Genomic DNA, 18,577 nt, shown 5'->3' on the forward strand with positions numbered 1-18,577 from the left:
CCTTTCACCAACTGGCAACCATATACTGTCCATGGCCCGTTCAAGTTACCGTCCCTAAGTCTGTATACTAGCCCGCTCCTGCGAAGCCCACAACGGGTAGAGCTGCAACGGATCACGAGGTTGATGGCACAAATATTATGCGGTTGATAGGATACTTGAAGTAAAAAGGGTCCATTAACTATACTAGCCATAGGACTATGATTGAAAGGAATTATGTGCAAAAGAAAGAAATGCCGCCTGTACAACTGAAGGAAATGACTGATCCTCCTGCCTCATTTTAAGAATAAAAGAGAACAATTAGTGAGCCTTGGGCAGATCGGCCGAGAGAGGCAGCTTGCGGGAGGAGTTACCCACGTACACCTTCTTCTGGGCGTTGGAGACAACCCAGTTCTGAGAGGCAACATCCCAGTTGGAGACGTCGCGGCGGTTCAGAGTGGTGGTCCACTGGACAGACTCTCCAGGGGCGACGGTGACTCGGTCAAACTGGCGAAGGACCTTGACGGGGTCGTCCTTGCCACCGAGAGAGACATAAAGTTGGGGGACCTCGTCACCGGCCACGGAACCAGTGTTGGTGATAGTAGCGGTCACTTGGTAGAGGTCCTCAAAGAGACCAGGGTTGCCACCAGAGGGGCCACTAGCAGGAAGAAGCTTCTGCGCGGATCCATCGCTGGAGCCCTTGGGAAGATACTTCTTGGAGTGCATGCCGTATTCCGGATCGCCGGATGAGGCGCGCAGATCAGTAGAGTTCAGGTAAGGGTAGAGGTACTGGCGGACCACTCTGATGTCATCAGGGTACAGGTTGTCCGATGCATCACCGGGCTCGCCAAGTTCAGGAGCCTTCTTGGTCTTGCCGGTGGTGGGGTGGTACTTGGGTGCGGAAAGAGGAGTGACCTTGAGGTCAGAGAAGGCGAAGGTGGTGTAGCTCAGACCGTAGCCGAACTCGTAGATTGGCTCGGTGTTGTCCTTGTCGAAGCGGCGGTAGTCAATGAAAAGACCATCCTCAAAGTTGTCCTGAGGCGCATCGGCACCGTTGTTGGGCACAGCGAAAAGCGGGGCGCCATAATCCTTGCGGGTCTTACCCCAGGTGAAGGGAGACTTAGCACCAGGGTTGACGCGACCATACAGAACATCCACCAGACTGTTACCGCTCTCCTGGCCGGGTATTCCAGCCCAAAGAATGGCGGTAATGTTGTCATTGTCATACCAATCGCTGACGAGAACGGAGCCTGTGCTGTGAATCACGACGATGGTGTTGTTGCACGACTTGGCGGCAGTCTTGATGAGCTCCTCGCCGTTCTTCCACAGAGTCATATTCTTGCGGTCACCCTCGTTGCCATCGACATTGATGTAGCCTTCACCAGAGTCGGAGTTGACAAAGACAATAGCAACATCAGCTTGGGCGGCAGTGGCTGCAACCTTGTCGAGGGCCCAATTGTCAGTCACTGCGAAGACGTTGGTGTTTCGGTCGCCGGACAGGGCCTCGGCCTGAATAGCTTGCTCCGGAGTAACCAGGTAAGGGAAGTTGGCAGTTCCACTACCCCAGCCCATGGCCAAGGTGCCGTCGTCACAGCCACGGTCGTCGCAGCCATTGGCTCCATGGGGATTAGAGCCTGCGTCTTCTCCGAGGACTGCAATGAAGCGCTCGTTGTGGGTGAGTGGCAGTGCACCGTTGTTCTTGAGCAGCACAGTGCTGTCAGCGCCAATCTTGCGGATACCCGCGGCGTGGTCACGCTGGACGTCGACACGCTCGTTGACCTTCTCCCAGCCATCCTTGAACATGAAGTGGTCATAGCTGTACTCATCACGGGTCCAGGAGCTGAAGTTGGGACGAGTACGGACACGGTCACGTCCAACCTTGTAGTAAGCCGACATAATGCGGACAGCCATGTCGTCAATACGCCACTCGGGAACAGTGCCGTTCAAAACGGAAACGGTCAGGTTGGTACCCCAGTAGGAGTATGGGCTGCCAAGGACAACATCACCAGGCATGGACATATCCAAACCGGCGAGAGCAGCGCTAACGCCGCTGTGGTGGGCACCCCAGTCACTCATGACAAAGCCCTGGAACCCGAGCTCGCCCTTGAGCAGCTTGTTGAGGGTGTGACTGTTCTGGCATCCGTAGCTGTTGTTGATCTGATTGTAGGAACACATGACCGAGCCAACACCAGCGCGGACGGCATCCACAAAGGGCCAGAGGTACAACTCGTGCATGAGTTTGTCATCGATGTTTGAGCTCACACTCTGGCTGATGTTGAACCCGTATCCCTGGGCCTCGCCAGCCTGACGGAAATGCTCCGCCTCATTGCCGATGAAATGCTTAGCACAAGCAATAACACCAGAATCCTGAATACCCTTGATCGTCTCGGCCATCATCACACCGGTCAGAACGGGGTCAGGCGAAAATCCTTCCCAGTTACGACCGCCGTCGGGGTAAGTGCCCAGAGGGCCAGCCACGGGACCCAATTGAACATCCACACCCTTGTCACGGTGCTCCTCTCCCATTGCCTGACCACGCTGGTAGGCCAGTCGCTTGTCCCATGTCGCCGCAACATTTACGCCCGCTGAGAAAGCGGAGGCGTAATCACCTGTTGAAGTGCCGTTAGGCTATGATTCCCGGAGTGCTCGTATATAGGACAATCTTACTATCGCGAACTCCCAGAGGCGAGTCTTGCATACACATTCCCCACATGCCGAGTCGGGGAATGCCACCGGTCTCACCGACGCATCGTTCTTGCATCCAGCCGGCACCGGTTGTCAAGTTGACTTTCTCAGCCAGTGTCAGACCAGAGACAAAGTCCACGGCGCGTTGGTAGGCCTCAGCCCAGTCGCCCGCGCCGGTCATCCATGGAGAAGGGTAGTGAGGAGGAGAGTAGGCCAACGGCTATGTGACGCGATTTGATTAGTTTTTTTCCCCCCAAGTCCATGGAGGATCAGAGCTGAACGACTCACATTGGCATTAGCCACCGAGGCAGCCGTCAAGGCAACCTCGAGCCACCCGAACTTCATTGTTGATAAAGTAGAGCTGAAGATAATTCAAGTCTACCAAAACAATGGGAGATCAGATACAAATGGGGGAGAGGTGACTATTGTAAGGAAGGCGTATAACCAGCTTCAGTCCAGACGGGGAAGGAACCATCTTTAAATATCGTCAATCTTTGCCTGCCCAGGACAGGGGCCCGGCACTAGTTCATACTGTACTCCGTACTAAAGTAATAAGAATAAAAAAGGTGGAGAAATTAAGGGATCGGCATCCTGGAGCATGCATGAAATCCTTCCTTATTACTTCGTACGTTACCCATCGGGTCTGATTATTGGCCAGGAGTTAATTGTCGCTAGTATTCTGGAGACAGAACACATTCATTGAAGAAGGGAGAGACAATTCGTGGCTGGTAAAACCTCCTAGAGGAGTACAGGGAGAGAGTCAATCCCCCTTCAAAATTGTCACGATACTGAAACTATTGTTCCCCAGCCACTCGATCTTGGGAGAAAGCTCAACCGCTTAAACTTGGACATCCCCATTGCTACCGTGTCACCAGCGCTCGTTCCTCTTCTCCGTTAATTCCCCGTCTCATTTAAAATTGACTGCCTTGGAAGTGCCTAGGGTCTGTCTGTTCGCCAATCGCCTCACCTGATAATTGACTTCAATCCGTAAGGGATACATATGTGATGATCTGAACATCGACCTCGACATGGAAAACATGCACACACACTCCCAGTCTCCCTCAAACCTCCTTGGGAAACAGCATCCCACAGACTTTGCAAATGACTTTGCAAAAGATTCTGAATCTGACTGCATTCTCATGACAGGTACCGAAGTGGCGTGATCTTCAAACATACTTCCGAATTGGGAGATAGCCCCCTCATTACATCAAATGTGGGGAACCCTGGAAGCTCGTTTTTATTTATCCGTCAATCGGTGCTGGATTTCTCCGTACTGCGTACGACCTCAATTATCTTCAAGGTCACTCAGTCGCTACTTTTTCCCTTCTCACAGATATTGGTCTGCGCCAACTACCACACAGGACACCGGCCGAGTCTGTACAAACCAACACCTGTGATTAGACTGGTCACTGCGCCATCCGCAGCTAAGCCTTTTCGCGGCCGTGGAGACCGGGGCTAATGAGACCGGGAGTGGGACTAAAGAGAAAGTGCGGGTTCCAGGCTCAGGGATGCCGAGTACCCCAGATTAACGGCCTGCGTGATTTATTCTCAGTGGGATGGGTCGGTCTCGAAGTAAAGCTTCCCACGCTTTGTTTGGCAATAATTGCATCTGACAAGATACTGTCGGAGCTCGAAGAAACCCTACTCCGTACTTCTGTGTTGAAGCCAAGGCGACACTCACCGACTGGAGGCGTCCCCCCACACTTATGCACGGTCATCGGACCAAAGCCTAAGCGAGGCATGCCGCATGAGCAAGCCGTTTATTCTGTCCGGCAATTTACAAACCCGCGTCGGTTAAATACTGTTTGATGTGATTAGCCACTCGGCGACGGACTAGACCTATTCCGCGGAGCCGATTTATGTGGGGCGTTCGGACCGTGCCACGCATTGGTCACGGCCCTGGCATCTATCCCCGCTAAACAAATTAACTGGGGTAATTTGAACTGGTGTTTAGTACGGAGAGTAACTACTACTACTGTACTGTGTATGCATGTTGGAAAACCGGAGATTGGGAATGTGGAGACCGAGATAGCCGACGGCCTTTGATCGAATGCTACTGTCATTGCTACAATAGGTAGAGGAAGTGCTGATCGCTGGGAACATGCATGGTTTTCACAAATCACCTTCTTTGCGGCTAAACATCGGTACATCGGCTTAGGTCCGCTGGAGATTCCATACACTTGCCCGATGTGGACTTAGCAATCCGGGGACTCATGGGGGTGCTGTCTTCCTTTTTACGGGGTTTGACCTCGTGAGTTGACCCAGTCCGAGCCAGATGATCCACATTGACAGTTGCACCTCTGTGGCCTGGAAATGTAGACATGCTTTGTCCTGTGGTGTGATCCCGTCTCTTCAGTAGGGTATTGTAGAGCTTCAACATCTTCGGAACGGTACCCGAGGTCGGGAAGCCGTGCTGCACAACGTCGGTTCTGGTAGTGATTGACATTGACGAGCAAATTGCAAGGCTTCCCTGCACCCCAAGGGCCGGCCATTGCTGTGAACAACATGGCAGCTCAGAACAGTTCAAACGGTGATCAAAATTCTGTGTCGGAAGCCATTGTTGGTGCCGCTCGCTGTAGAGGTCGAAGCGTGGTAGAATTGGTCGAGTACGCTGGCATGCCAGGTGATAGCCAATGCCGAAATCAAATATCACCGCTGATATCGTCCAACACTTGAAACAGAATGTGATTCTGGACTCTGCAGCCAGTGCCGTTTGCACCTGCGCGGAATCCAGACCAAATTCTTCGCCGAATCTCATCAACATCAACTCCCTTGGTGTTGTATTGACTGATCATTTCTTCGGCAATGGCACACAACGTCGAGTTGAGCACATCTTCATCAGATACCGTTTCCGGCACCTCTCTCTCGTCTCGACATCCACACAACGCCGGGTCTTTCTCTTTTCCCTCTTCTTGTTGAGTTGGCCCCGACGGCTGACACGTTGGTTGCGCCACTGTCGAGGCACAAGTGTCCTTGCTGGCCGTCGGTAGTTCAGCTGTCTTCGCTTCGTCCTTGAGAGCGCAGGGTATTGCAGTAGACAAGTTCAAACTGCGAGTATCGCGAGTTGCTAGCGACAGGCCATCTTCCCCCTTTGCTCGCTGAATAGCGGGGATAGCAACCTTTCTGTTGATGTTGGCACCTTCCTCCGCTTCCTGCAGATACTGCTGGATCGAAGCAGTCGAAACACCCAACGATCCGAGAAGGGCTTTCAAATGCCGATTCTCGGCCTCGATCTTCTGCGTCGCCAATCGGTGCTCAATGTCTTTTTGCTGAGCTTGCTCTTTGAATGCTGCTAAGCGCTGCTCCAGCTCCTTCACGTGCTCTTGCTTCCGGGCTCGACTCTTGCGCTGGTTTTCACGCACCCGTGCGAGTCGGTCCACGTTTTTCTATTCCAGTTAGATTTCATGTTTGACTTTTGCGAATATAGCAACTGCAAGTGCTACGCACCTTCTGGTCTTTCGTTGACTCCATCGATTATTGAGCCTAGCGGATGGAGCACGCCCAACTGAGCTTTCTCCGGGGCTGTTAGGCGGTACCTTCACATAAAGGACTCATACATGTGGGTCTAGTAATATGGAGAAATGTTAACTAAATGGCAAGCAACTCGAGGTTCGCCTCGTTCAAATTTGAGTTCCGGGCAAATGATGGTTCGCTTGCCTGAAATTAATGGCTTCAATGTGGCTGTCACGTGTCTCGACGGGCCGCGGTTCACAAACAGTGCGTGGCAGCGTGGCACACTGCACAGTCGGGAACACCACACTGGATGCGATAGACTGCAGCTCGTTGTCTCAATATTAATATCGGCGGTTTAGGCCTGATAACATCGTTACATGTTTGGACTCCTGCTTTGTGCTGGAGTCGGTGTGGAGCGGCAGAACGCCCACATGGTTTGCTATTTAGTCTCTCAGTTCGTAGGATAGAAATCCAACTCTCTTCGCTTCCTTCCTGGTCTTCATCTCAACATTACATCAATCATCATAACCTCATGCTTTTCAGATTATTTTCAGCCTTCGATGCGATGCTAGGATGCTTCTATGGCAATTGTCCCTAGTTAAGACATCCACACCCTTACTCTGGAGTCTGGACTCAACAGCAACATTACTCTCGGACCCTCGGTACCACAATGATGCGGCTAACTATCCAATTAACTAACTAACTAACTAACTAACATTTCTAGCTGTCATTTAGGTATATTACTATGGAATAATCAATATCGATATGGGCCTCATTGAATAAGACCATCCCAGTTGTTGGACTCCTTCAATCCAAGCAGAGCCATAGCATCCCGTCCTTTAAGCCACTCTTCAAACCCTGGACCTTGCACATGAGCCTTCAACTGTGCAGGCTCAATAACATTGCGAAGACCAGCACAATAACCAAACTCATCAATGAACGCAGGACCACCGAGGACCTCAAGTGGGATACCTGTCTTTTCATGCATCTCCTGAAGGGTCATTTCGATGACATTGACCTCTTTCCCAAGAGCTCGGCTCCACACTCCCATAATCTCCTCAATCGAAGGATAATCATCATACGCCAGCAGTTTCATTCCCGGCGCCTCGTCCTCCACCAAAGCCCTGACAAACGGACCTGTCGACCGAGCGGTATCGATGACAGGAATCCGCATCTGCTTCCTCGAAGGCAAGATAGAAACGAATTCCCCCGTTTCTCGCTGGAACGTGGGATACAGGAGTGGATTGGTGATATAAGCACCGATGTAGATGAAAGAGGTGCTCGCCGCCAGATCAGGCGTCTCGGTCTCTATGTACTCGGCAATGTGTGCCTTGGTCTCCCAGTGGTAGGAGAGCGAGTATTTTCCACCCGACGCCGCTTTCATGGGACCCAAGGCAGAGTAGACGAGTCTTTCAAGTGTGGGAATAGTTGCGGCGACATCGGCTGCATTCTTCCCATGCAGGATTTCTGCTTCGTAGCCCTGTTGGGCACTGCTCAGGTGGTCGGCGCCTGTGGCCAGTGCTGCGCGATAGGGTTGCCAGAAATCGGTGTTGAGGAAGATGGCATGTGCACCGGTGAATGCGAGGCGTAGAGACTCTTTGTCGTCGAGATCTGCTTGGACTATATCACCGCCTCGTTTGGCGAGCTTTTGTGCCTTTTCGGAGGATGGGTTGCGGGTGAGGCATCGGACGTTCCAGTTGGGTAGAGTGAGGAATTTTCGAGCTACTGAGGAGCCTTGTACGCCGGTTGAACCGACAATGGCAATGGTTTTCTTGATCTCGGAGCTCATTTTGGGAGAGAAGTAGATTGATCTTGACGATAGATGATTGACTGTGATGGAGTTCTACTTTTGTTCGAGGGGCTATCGAGATATATACTAAGGGTCGTGTCAATCAAAAGAATCATAGATCGTTTCCACGAGATATAGTTCGAGCGACGTGATTGGATCAAAAGCGTAAGCCACTTCTGGCTTATCCTGGCTTATGGTGTGGCTTACGGCGGAGAAACCGGAGTTAAGACCTGGGGACTCCACACGCTTTTCATATGTTCGCTCCAATGGCTTCTTGGCTTCTTGGCTTACGCTGTGTAGTCCAGTTTCTATCGTCGACCTCCTTGAGACCTTCTTGCTCTTACACTAGCCTGCCACTAGGCCTGATCAGTGTCATGCAGGCTCTCAATTCGAACATCTCGTAATGTCTGCCTCTATATCCGGGGGTGACCCACACCAGGCTGCCTCCAAACAGCGTAAGCGGCGAATCATCACACCAGCCCGCCAGGAGCAGAATAGAGCCGCACAACGAGCGTACCGTAAGTACTGGGACTCGAGTCAATTGCAATTCCGACCAATACTCAATGAACATAGGTGAAAGACAGAGAAATCTCCGAAAGCGTGGTATTGCTCATGGCAGGCCAGCAAGAAAGCTTGAACCGCGGCTATCAAGCCCTTCCTCAGACAGTTCAGCTAATACTTTGTCCGGAACCATAACTGAAGGGGACACACCTTTATCTACGGATCATTTATCGGCACTTGTCCGTAGAACTGACGAAAGCCCTATATCGTTCGCCGATCCATTGATGAACGCCATTCAGACTCCCCAAGACACCATTTGGACGGCAATCCTCAACAACGCTGTATGTCTAGGATTCGACCTTGAGCGACTAGCAGCATGTACGGGGTCATACATGTCGCCGTTCTTCAAGTCAATCACAGCACAAGATAGTCCACAAGCTTTGGTCGCATCCACATTCAATACATCAGTGCCCATCCATCTCCAACCTACCATGGCACAAATCCTTGTCCCTCATCATGCCAGCCTAGACCTAATTCCGCTACCGCTCTTTCGCGAGCGTGCCATCATGATGGCTTTTGCAATGCCGGATATATTTGACCTCTGGGACTTGAAGTTGGATATTTACGAGCGGCATGCACTTGTCTGTCGGCGTTATAGTGCCGAGGGTACTTGTCAGCCGTGGGATCAGAAGAGCTGGGAGGCTATGCCGTGGTTTTTGCAGAAGTGGAGTGGTACAAACGCAGGATAGAACGGTCCGGCTTGGATGAAGCAGTATTAGAATTAGTGTATACCCATCGAGTACCTAAGTCACTATACGTACCATATTTCCTCTGCCGGGTACAGCCCAGGGTCTTTAGCCTAGTTGTTGATAGGACCATGAGCTGCCAAGCCGCTACTTGTATGCGGGCAAGGATTAAAGGTCTCACATGGCCTTTCAATCCCTAACACCCATTTAAATTCCTTTGGAGTCTACCTGAGCGCTGGCCCCCTAATATTCCTAATATTCTTGTTCATCTTACCTTCACTGGTTACCAATTTGGTTCGCTGTTTCTCCAGTCTGTCCTAAATCTGCGGAGTGTTTTCTCGCTCCCATCTCTCCGCGATCACATTCGAAGGTCGGACTTGCCCTCATCATGCACATTTCAACGACGGCCTGGATGCTCGCTGCCTGTCTGGGGACTTTGATCAATGCTTCTGATGTACTGGAAGTGAATCTGGTTTTCCCGCGCAATGAAACATATGCGCCCAACGACACGTTCCCTGTTGTCTTTGCGTTCAAGAATTCTGAGCTCGCGAGACACCTTAACCCCTCAATCAGTTACAGTCTATGGAACGAGCTTGACGACTCAGCCTACATCCTGTGGCATGAACTCCGCTGGGTAAACTGGACAGACCAGGAAACCTATTTTGCCTACAAATTCAGCGACACCTTCAACACCGAGGGTCGTTGGAAGGTACTCTGGACCCTAGGCTGGGATAGTTGCAACGTGGAATCACCCTCATATGGCAACGAGGTGATCAGCAACACCACCACCAGGGCAACCAGATTCACCACCAGCAATTCTGCCCCAAAGCTGGACCCCGTTGCTGCTACAGCCAACAAGACATGTACCGGGCAACCAGGCGTGGCGATCAATGTGACCGACAAAACCAAGTCCATCGGCAGCGCGCTTTGGGAGGGCGGTAAATACACCAACCATACATGCGCCGTTGTGGCAGCCTCCCCGACCCCTTCAACGAATCCCTGTCGGACTCAAATTGACGAGACTACTCTCGCCAGCATGAAGGCCTCTGACTGGGCCAGTTACTGCGATTCCAACTTCAACGAGCCAGCCGAGTGCTCGGATAAGAAGAGCTCCGCACAACCATTGGCGGTGGCGGGCCTCTCCTGCTTGCTAGGCCTTACTGGGGCGTTGGGTTTCTTTCTCGTGTGACCAGGCAACTCTCTTCTACTGATTGATTCCCTACTCCTGCTGCATTAATCCGATTCTCTTCTTTCTGTCCATATAGATATTGTTCATACACTCTACTTGATAATTTCAATTCAATACCCAGAGGCCAGGTGTTGCAATTGACCCACATGATCCGTATCGTAAAGCCTGTTACGTTGGTGCACGTCCTTCGCCTATGTAGAGTAGCCTCTCATCTAGAGCTAATATCAGCTATTGGTACAACGTATTCCCAGGAGCAGGTAGCCTGAAACATAGTATTGATTGGTCCGCCACGTAGCAGGCTCCTCGCTCCATTGCGGCACAATTGATTGCCGCAAGTTTACAAGGATGGAAGATCACATTGGTGATGCCAGCAGTTTTTTGACGGGACAATGGGGGCAAGTTTGCGAGGGTAGACGTCCTGTTGATAGTAGCTAGCGTGTTGCATTTTATTGAGGCAGCTTTATCTGTGCCTTTTAGCTTCCCACTCCTGCTATAAGGCACAGATACCTAGATAACACCTTCGGGCTTGTTCATGCAGAGGGATAATGCAGGGTCAAGCGGGTGCCGGGATGCGTATGAAAGTGTTTGCCCCTGTACGACTCCGAATGGTGTACAGAGTCACTGTTCACAAAACCCAGTGTCCAGTGGCCTGTGTTCACAGTGTTCTCAGTACATTTTTGGATCTGCGAAAGCTGTAGGAGTTGTGTTCCTTGGATGAGCTCCGGGTACTTGGATTGACAGGCAGACACCATAGAAATCCGGCCAATAAGCCATCAAATCCTCTTTTAGGGTAATCTAATGGAATTGAGTCGGAATTCAGTCGATTTTCCAATTCAGCGCAGGAAAGCGACCGCATGAGGCAAATGGGCCGACCGCAAACGATCGCCCTCGACGTCATTGGCCGTCAGGCGCGCGCGCCTGTGAGCACAACCCCCAGCATTCCTTCCCCTCTTTCGGCGTAAAAGATCACAACATCGTAAAACTCACATCGTAACTTATTACCACTCACCTCCACCAGCGCATCGCAAGTTCACTCTCATCATGGTCTCCACGCGACATCACCCCAACGAGTTTCCCTCGCCCGAGAACGCCGGGAAAGAGCTAGTCAAGCCCCCAGCTACCACGAACGCCAATTCGCGCAAATGGACACACACGCCTGCCGCCGCGTTGACCATCTGGCTCGTTGCGTCAGTTCCTTTGGTCATATGGGATGCAGGCTATGTGTTGTTGCGTCCGCATAGTATGCCCGGTGGAAGACTGCACTCCCCGATCTGGACGCCCTACGCGCTGTATGGCTCGGTCGACTATATTTACGGCTGGCCGGCTTACAATGCGCGCAATGGTTTCACGGCTGCGCAGACTCTTCTCAACGTCATTGAAACTATCGGCTACATCTCTTACCTTTGGATTGTTTATAGCCATGGAGCTACAGTTGCGGGAACTGGCGGATCGCGCAAGACCCCTAAGGGTTTCATGTGGCTACTCACAGGCGAGAAAGTAGTCGCTGGGCGCATTGGTGCGATTGCGCTTATGATCGCCTATACTGCATCTGTCATGACCCTGAGCAAGACTATTCTTTACTGTAGGTGTTTCCGACCAGGCTTTCTATATTGTGTCTCTAACTCGATGACAGGGCTCAATGAGTTCTTCTCTGGCTTTGAGAACATTGGACATAATTCGCCAATGGCCCTTGTCCTCTATTGGATTATACCGAAGTGAGTACTGCGCAATGCATGTGTCCTTGAGGCGCAATACTAATTGTCGTAGTGGCCTGTGGATTGTGTTCCCTAGCTACAATATATATATGCTGGGAAGCGAGATCCTGAGCGCCATTGAGCTCGCGACACCGCGCCAAAGAGTCGGACGCCCTAAGCTCACCTGAATTCGGTGCAGTCGAACAGATTGCTCATAGAAACATGAAACGTGCGACGGCAATCATCAGTGTGCTTGACAGGAGATCAGGGTATAACAGCTATCGGTGGTGTTTAGATATAGTGTAAAGGAAAGGGGTAATTTTCTACAAGACTGCTCATCAATTAATAGTGTGTCTACTATTGGCAATAAACCCCTGACAATGGATGTTGGTGCTAGTGATTTATCAAGCTTCGAATGCGCCAGTCCAGATATAAATCCTGTGCTACTCCGTACACATGCCAGTTCAAGACAGTAGGACGTGAGTATATAGATTAGCGCAAATAGTATGAGACTATGAGTAGAAGAGGAGGTTCAGCTCAAATGTACCTAACTCGGTAAAGACATCTGATATAGCTGGAGATGATTAATGCGAACCCACTTTTTCAGCATGTAACCTCATCGATTGCGTAGCTACATTCTCATTTTTCTCCTCATCCCAGTTCAAGCACATTTTCAACATCTTTCATATATCGAGTGAAGTACGGAGTACACAGTATGTACTAGATTGTGGAGTCTCCATAATAAGGCGTGATGCCAGTGGAAGCCATTGCCAAGACGCCATTCGCCGCTGATCTTTTCCCCATATTCACGATTTTACCTGACTCGCTCCTCAACTCCGGCTTTCCCCCGCTGTCTCGATAACTCCATACCACTTGCTTTACCTCACCTCCCACCTCGGAAGCACCTTACTCTATCCCCGACCGTACCGAAGGATGCTTCGGGCCTGGTCCCTGGGGTATCCGCACCCATCATGATCCAACCCGATTCTGACGAATCGCCACTGAAAAACGACGGCAACTCCGGTCAAGGTCTGGAGGCATCAGCGCTTGACAACTTCGATACCCAAAGCCGTGAAAGTTCCCACGATCCCGGTAGCACACAACCAGGCGACCCCGTGCCAGGCGCGGACAACGCGCTAGACAACCAACGAGACGATGGCGGCCACGGCCCGGCCAATTCTGAACACAACGACGATGATAAGCCAGCTTGGACAGAAATGAAGACCAAGGCCGGGAAGGAGCGGAAACGCTTGCCGCTGGCTTGCATCGCCTGTCGCCGCAAAAAAATTCGCTGTTCGGGCGAGAAGCCGGCCTGCAAACATTGTACGCGCTCGAGGATTCCGTGCGTGTATAAAGTGACTACGAGAAAGGCGGCACCGCGGACGGACTATATGGCTATGTTGGATAAGCGACTCAAGAGGATGGAGGATCGCGTGATTAAGACCATTCCCAAGGAGGAGACGCGAGATATGGTCTCCATTGGCAGGTCGGTTGTTAAACCATCAGCGTCGAATCAGCCGTCAAAGGCGCAGAAGAAAAGAAACGCGGAAGAGGCTTTTGCGGCAGAAATGAATGAGTGGACCCATGGAGCCGCTCGCCCGCCGCACGAAACGTTTCCAATGAACCGAGAAGTAAAGTCCACCGATGGGAGTGGACTTCTCACCGAAGGAGTCGAGTTTCTGCCATCATTGGAGATTCAGGAGCATCTGGCGGAGGTCTTCTTTGATTGTGTCTATGGACAGTCATACCTCTTACTACACAAACCCAGCTTTATGCGACGGCTCAAAGCAGGCAGCATCCCTCCTGTTCTGATTCTCGCTGTCTGTGCCGTATCTGCACGATTCTCCACACATCCTCAGCTCAACTCCGACCCACCGTTCTTACGTGGGGAAAACTGGGCTAATCCCGCCGCAGCCATCGCTCTCAGCCGGCACGACGAACCGAACATTACCATTCTTACTGTTTTTCTACTTCTTGGCCTCCACGAGTTTGGTACCTGCCATGGTGGGCGAAGTTGGTCGTTTGGAGGTCAGGCATTACGAATGGCGTACGCATTGCAGCTCCATCAGGAGCTTGATCACGATCCTTTGCTCAGTCAGAAGAATGGCCAGGGATCACAATTAAGCTTCACTGATCAAGAAATCAGGCGCCGAACTATGTGGGCGTGCTTTCTGATGGATCGATACAACTCTTCCGGGAGTCAACGACCGCCTATTGGCAATGAAAAGTTCCTACAAATACAGCTTCCCATTAAGGAAACGCACTTCCAGATGGAGATTCCCGGTCCAACGGAAGACCTTGACGGGGACATTCTGAATCCCGCCCCTGAAGGTGCAGGCCAATTAACCAACCCTAAGGAAAACATGGGTGTATCGGCGTATGTCATTCGCGCTATCGTCATTTGGGGCCGCATTGTCGATTACCTGAATCTGGGTGGAAAGAGGAAAGACTCCCACCCACTTTGGCATCCAGAGTCAGGATACATGCATCTCAAGCGGCAAATTGAGGAATTCTCTGCTTCGCTCCCGGTTTCTTTAATCTTCAACTACGAAAATCTTCAGATCCATGCAGCGGAGAAGATTGCAAACCAGTTCATCTTCCTCCACATCATCATACATCAAAACATGCTGTTTCTCAACCAGTTCGCCATTCCGTTATCCCCCGGAGGGCGGCCACCGAGAGACATGCCGAAGCCCTTCCTCAGCAATGCAGGACGAGCTGCGGTGGAGGCAGCGCATCACATCTCAGTCCTTTTCGATCGGGCTTCAGCCTATCCTCTCACAGTCCCTTTCGCGGGGTACTGCGCCTACTCGGCAAGCACCGTCCATATCTGGGGAATCTTCTCCAAGAACGTCCAGCTGGAGGCACGGTCAAAAGAAAACCTTCGGCATACGTACCGCTACCTCAACAAAATGAAGAAATACTGGGGCATGTTCCACTACATGGTGGAAAGTGCCAAAGACCGGTATCGGCAGTTCGCTGATGCTGCCATCAAGGGTTCCGTGGCAGTCCAGAACGGCACGTCGCTAACCCCTATGTTCCAATACGGTGACTGGTTTGACAAGTATCCTCATGGTGTCTCGCGATTACACTGGGAGGACCCGGATACTCGACACAAAGAGACCGGTGAAGACGCAGTTATGGGCCAAAAACCCGATCTCCAGAGCGTGGAAGACTTCTTCGCAAGCCTATCCCCGACACCGCAGCCCAGCCAACCCCGCAAATCACGATCTCGCAACAGCAGCAAACTATCAGACGGAATCCCAGGCCTGGACCAGACATCGTCACCATCAATGATGGAAGTGACCATGGGAAATGCCCCCAGCGTCCCGGGCAGTGCATTCCCACAGCCACCAATGTTCCAGCAATCTCGGCCGATGCCATTCAATCAATCTCCATTCGACTTCAGCATCCCATCAGACCAACTACCACAACTAGACCGGCAGTTCGTCTATGGCTCATTCTCCGAATTCGACCCTACCTCCTTCGTTCCAAGCAACCCTCCTCCCATCCCGCCTGTCAATGGCGTCGACACCCAGACCACAGACCAAACACTGTTCACGGGGCATCTGGACCCAGGCGCTCCCGCTGGAACTGGCGAGTTCTACCAGCCTAGCGCCTGGTTCCTCCCCTTCAATCTTGATCCTGTCGGTGGGAGTCCCGCGCCACACGTTCCACCCCAGGCACACGGCCCTGAGGGAGACTCTGGCAACACGCCGTCTGGGCTGCCTGTGCCGGATATGTCTGGCTTCGGGGGTGGTGGAATATCTTTCTGAGTTGCATTTTGAAGTGGCAACTGCTCATATCTCGTTCATTAATTCTTTTCACATGACTGCACTGCTACGAGGGTGGTTTTCTCTTTGCGGCGACTATAAAGAGACTCTATAAAGAGGCTTGGGAGTCAGATCTAGGGGCTGGTTTTTTGCTTTTTTTGTTCTCCTTCTCTCCATAGGTTCCTGTCTAGGAATCATTCCTTTGTACATATCATCGTGACATCGTCTCTATCTGTGACGTGTATATCGCCTCCTTTTTTCCAGTTGGAGGTTCCTCGAGTACTTGTCCATATCCAATGTCGGTTGGGTTTGCAACTCACAATTACCTTCAGTGTCATTTCAGCCCGATTCTACACACAATACCATCCATTCTTTCTTCCCAAATGCGGTAAACATCAAAAATATTGAATAAAAAACTGTCGGCAGTTGAATTGCAAAATTCAAAAAAGATGTGCATCATCCGTGAATCGAACACGGGCCTCGTCGATGGCAACGACGAATTCTACCACTAGACCAATGATGCTAGTTGTATGACTGTTTGTGCGTCTTGGCAATTATGGACCAAAATCACCTAATGGCTATCAGCAACACAGCTAGAACCCTCATCTCTTTCCCTAAACTACGCAGGTGCCAACCTATTGAAATGAATTCAAATGCAATATCTCAACCAAAACGCCCTTGAATTAATTCAACTAGCTATTATCTCTTTCCAGACATGTCTCTCTCCTATGTCCCGGCTGCCTGCAAATTCCACACAATCGCTTGCTCCGTGGACGCGTCCTTGAACGTTTCCAAGCCAAAGCCTGCTCACGCCAGGCCTTACCACGCGCCACCTGGGCCTCCCTTTCCTCCACACTTAGCTCGGGACGCTCCGGAATTGAGAAATCCTCTTCCGGAGATATTGGGCTAGTCGATCGACTGCGCTCTCCAAGTAGCTTCTCGATCTCAGCCTCTTGGTCTAGCCTAGCGTTCTCAGCGTGTAACTCCCTTAGTTTCTTCCGAGCAGCCTCGTTATATTTCGCCAGGGCTTCAGTATCCTCACACATCTCATCTAACAGAGGGAACAGCCAGCTCGGGGCGTTTGGATGATTCTTCCGAAGTGATGCCTTCAGCCTGTTACCAAGCTTTCGTATTTCGGCGAGGTTCCTTGGGGTGTCTGGTTCACAATCGCTACCCAGGCTGGGGGCCGGGGAGGGTGTTCGAGGTTGGACACCGAGCTTTGAAGTCACTCGATCGGGTGAGAAGGGTATTAAACCAGCTGCTGCGAAGCTATTCACAATAGTCTCCGGTTTGAAGGCTTCTTTGCGGAAAGAATGGTATGCGTTGAGGAGATCACGTGGATTGATGTAATTGTGTCCGGCCTGCAGGTTCCTGATCATCCGACGATATGACCGTGTGAAGATATCAAGACACCCAACATCGAGAGGATGTAAGAGATGAGATGAAGAATGCAGAGGCGTACAGATTGGGATAATGCTGTTTTTCTCGCAAATTTCATCGAATTTCGGGGTCAAATGTTTCCCATGGCCATCGAGTATCAAAAGTCGATACTTGCCCTTCGTACGCGAAGTAGTCGAAGGAATAAAGAGCTTTTCGAGCCAGCGAAGGCTGATTTCATCCGTAGTCCAGCCATCAGGACTAACCTCACAACGCAATTCATCCGGAAACCCATCGAGGGGCTGAGCTTCGTTGTCAAATCTGCCTCTGAAAACCACACACGGAGAAAGTGCCCAGCCCGAAGCATTCGTACACTCCATTGCTGTCACCCAATCGTGGTTACAGGATCTAAAATGGCTTTCAGACAGCAGTATTCAGCCCTTTTTACAACCCTCGCGCGTTCAACGGGTCCCATCCCGAAACCGGTCTCGTCGAGGTTATAAACGTCCTCGGGGGTGATCCCATATTGAACGATGGTTTTTTGGACGAGATCAAACCATTCGTCGATAACTTTCGGATCTTCGCACGACACGCGCTCGTGATTATAGCGTGAAAATCGGGAGGCGAGGATAGGACGCCGTTGCATATATGCATATGCCCAATTCTTGGCGACTGGAAGACCCGGGCTGGTTCCGCGCTGGTGGATGAGGAGATTCGCCATTTCTTGTATTGAGGAAGGCCCCGGGGATGCTCCGCGTTCATCCATAGAGATAATCCATCTTTCAAGGGATTCCTCTTCGGCTTCCGTTAATTTATGGGAGTTTCCGCGAATATCTGCGCGGTTTCGTCGGCCGTCGAGTCGGCTCTGAAGAGTTGTACGCGGTACATTGAAACGGCGCGCCACTTCGCGAACTGAACAAATTGCTTCATTCTTGAAAGCCTCGATGGCTGATACGATCCTCTCCTCTTGCTCTTTTGACTTGATGTACTTGGTAGAGGCTCGGTCGCGTCGTGGCATGGTGGTTGAATTGACTAAGTGCTAATGTTTAGACGCGATTTGTTTTGGGTTGGCCGACTAAGGCCGATACGTGACCGAAAGACATCCACCATTTCGTTCATGCCTGGATCACTCATGGCGGATGTTGAATTACAGTTTTACTGAATTCATAAGGCTATTTAATAGTATTGCCGAAAGTAATATGGAGTCGTAACTATTGGAAGAGACCTAGGAGAATGTATGCGGGGTCGACCAAGGGTGGATATATATTGAAGAGGGGCATGCTTGATGGAATGCTGTATGCTAAGTCAAACCCGGCACACGGGTTGATCTAGTGTTGCTACCTAGTAGGCATAGCATGTCCATTGGATCGCACCAGGTCTAAAGTGTCCAGGTT

The 18,577-nt window shown here is 51.2% G+C and overlaps 9 protein-coding genes across 9 annotated transcripts; 4 read left to right on the plus strand and 5 right to left on the minus strand.

Moving 5' to 3' along the window:
* Positions 1–297: 297 nt before the first annotated feature.
* Positions 298–3,006, minus strand: N7515_006930 (beta-glucosidase; the record flags this gene model as incomplete). Its single annotated transcript, XM_056667674.1, has 3 exons — positions 298–2,585; positions 2,644–2,881; positions 2,950–3,006. 3 exons carry the CDS (start codon positions 3,004–3,006, stop codon positions 298–300), a joined length of 2,583 nt encoding a protein of 860 aa, XP_056521270.1.
* A 1,789-nt stretch (positions 3,007–4,795) lies between these two features.
* Positions 4,796–5,107, minus strand: N7515_006931 (uncharacterized protein; the record flags this gene model as incomplete). The annotated part of the gene is made up of 1 exon (XM_056667675.1): positions 4,796–5,107. One exon carries the CDS (start codon positions 5,105–5,107, stop codon positions 4,796–4,798), a length of 312 nt encoding a protein of 103 aa, XP_056521271.1.
* Positions 5,108–5,303: 196 nt separating this feature from the next.
* Positions 5,304–6,132, minus strand: N7515_006932 (bZIP transcription factor; the record flags this gene model as incomplete). Its single annotated transcript, XM_056667676.1, has 2 exons — positions 5,304–6,047; positions 6,109–6,132. The coding sequence occupies 2 exons, from the start codon at positions 6,130–6,132 to the stop codon at positions 5,304–5,306; spliced, it is 768 nt and encodes a 255-aa protein (XP_056521272.1).
* A 754-nt stretch (positions 6,133–6,886) lies between these two features.
* N7515_006933 (uncharacterized protein) lies at positions 6,887–7,903 on the minus strand (the record flags this gene model as incomplete). Its single annotated transcript, XM_056667677.1, has 1 exon — positions 6,887–7,903. One exon carries the CDS (start codon positions 7,901–7,903, stop codon positions 6,887–6,889), a length of 1,017 nt encoding a protein of 338 aa, XP_056521273.1.
* Positions 7,904–8,306: 403 nt separating this feature from the next.
* Positions 8,307–9,153, plus strand: N7515_006934 (bZIP transcription factor; the record flags this gene model as incomplete). The annotated part of the gene is made up of 2 exons (XM_056667678.1): positions 8,307–8,421; positions 8,477–9,153. 2 exons carry the CDS (start codon positions 8,307–8,309, stop codon positions 9,151–9,153), a joined length of 792 nt encoding a protein of 263 aa, XP_056521274.1.
* A 385-nt stretch (positions 9,154–9,538) lies between these two features.
* Positions 9,539–10,339, plus strand: N7515_006935 (uncharacterized protein; the record flags this gene model as incomplete). Its single annotated transcript, XM_056667679.1, has 1 exon — positions 9,539–10,339. One exon carries the CDS (start codon positions 9,539–9,541, stop codon positions 10,337–10,339), a length of 801 nt encoding a protein of 266 aa, XP_056521275.1.
* A 1,041-nt stretch (positions 10,340–11,380) lies between these two features.
* N7515_006936 (uncharacterized protein) lies at positions 11,381–12,221 on the plus strand (the record flags this gene model as incomplete). The annotated part of the gene is made up of 3 exons (XM_056667680.1): positions 11,381–11,921; positions 11,973–12,054; positions 12,107–12,221. 3 exons carry the CDS (start codon positions 11,381–11,383, stop codon positions 12,219–12,221), a joined length of 738 nt encoding a protein of 245 aa, XP_056521276.1.
* A 783-nt stretch (positions 12,222–13,004) lies between these two features.
* N7515_006937 (putative C6 transcription factor) lies at positions 13,005–15,809 on the plus strand (the record flags this gene model as incomplete). The annotated part of the gene is made up of 1 exon (XM_056667681.1): positions 13,005–15,809. One exon carries the CDS (start codon positions 13,005–13,007, stop codon positions 15,807–15,809), a length of 2,805 nt encoding a protein of 934 aa, XP_056521277.1.
* Positions 15,810–16,498: 689 nt separating this feature from the next.
* N7515_006938 (uncharacterized protein) lies at positions 16,499–18,201 on the minus strand (the record flags this gene model as incomplete). Its single annotated transcript, XM_056667682.1, has 2 exons — positions 16,499–17,510; positions 17,573–18,201. The coding sequence occupies 2 exons, from the start codon at positions 18,199–18,201 to the stop codon at positions 16,499–16,501; spliced, it is 1,641 nt and encodes a 546-aa protein (XP_056521278.1).
* Between the last annotated feature and the right edge of the window lie 376 nt (positions 18,202–18,577).

Source organism: Penicillium bovifimosum (assembly GCF_028826915.1).
Source record: "Penicillium bovifimosum strain IBT 22155 chromosome Unknown utg000005l_segment0_segment0, whole genome shotgun sequence".
NCBI classification, from domain to species: Eukaryota; Fungi; Ascomycota; class Eurotiomycetes; order Eurotiales; family Aspergillaceae; genus Penicillium; species Penicillium bovifimosum.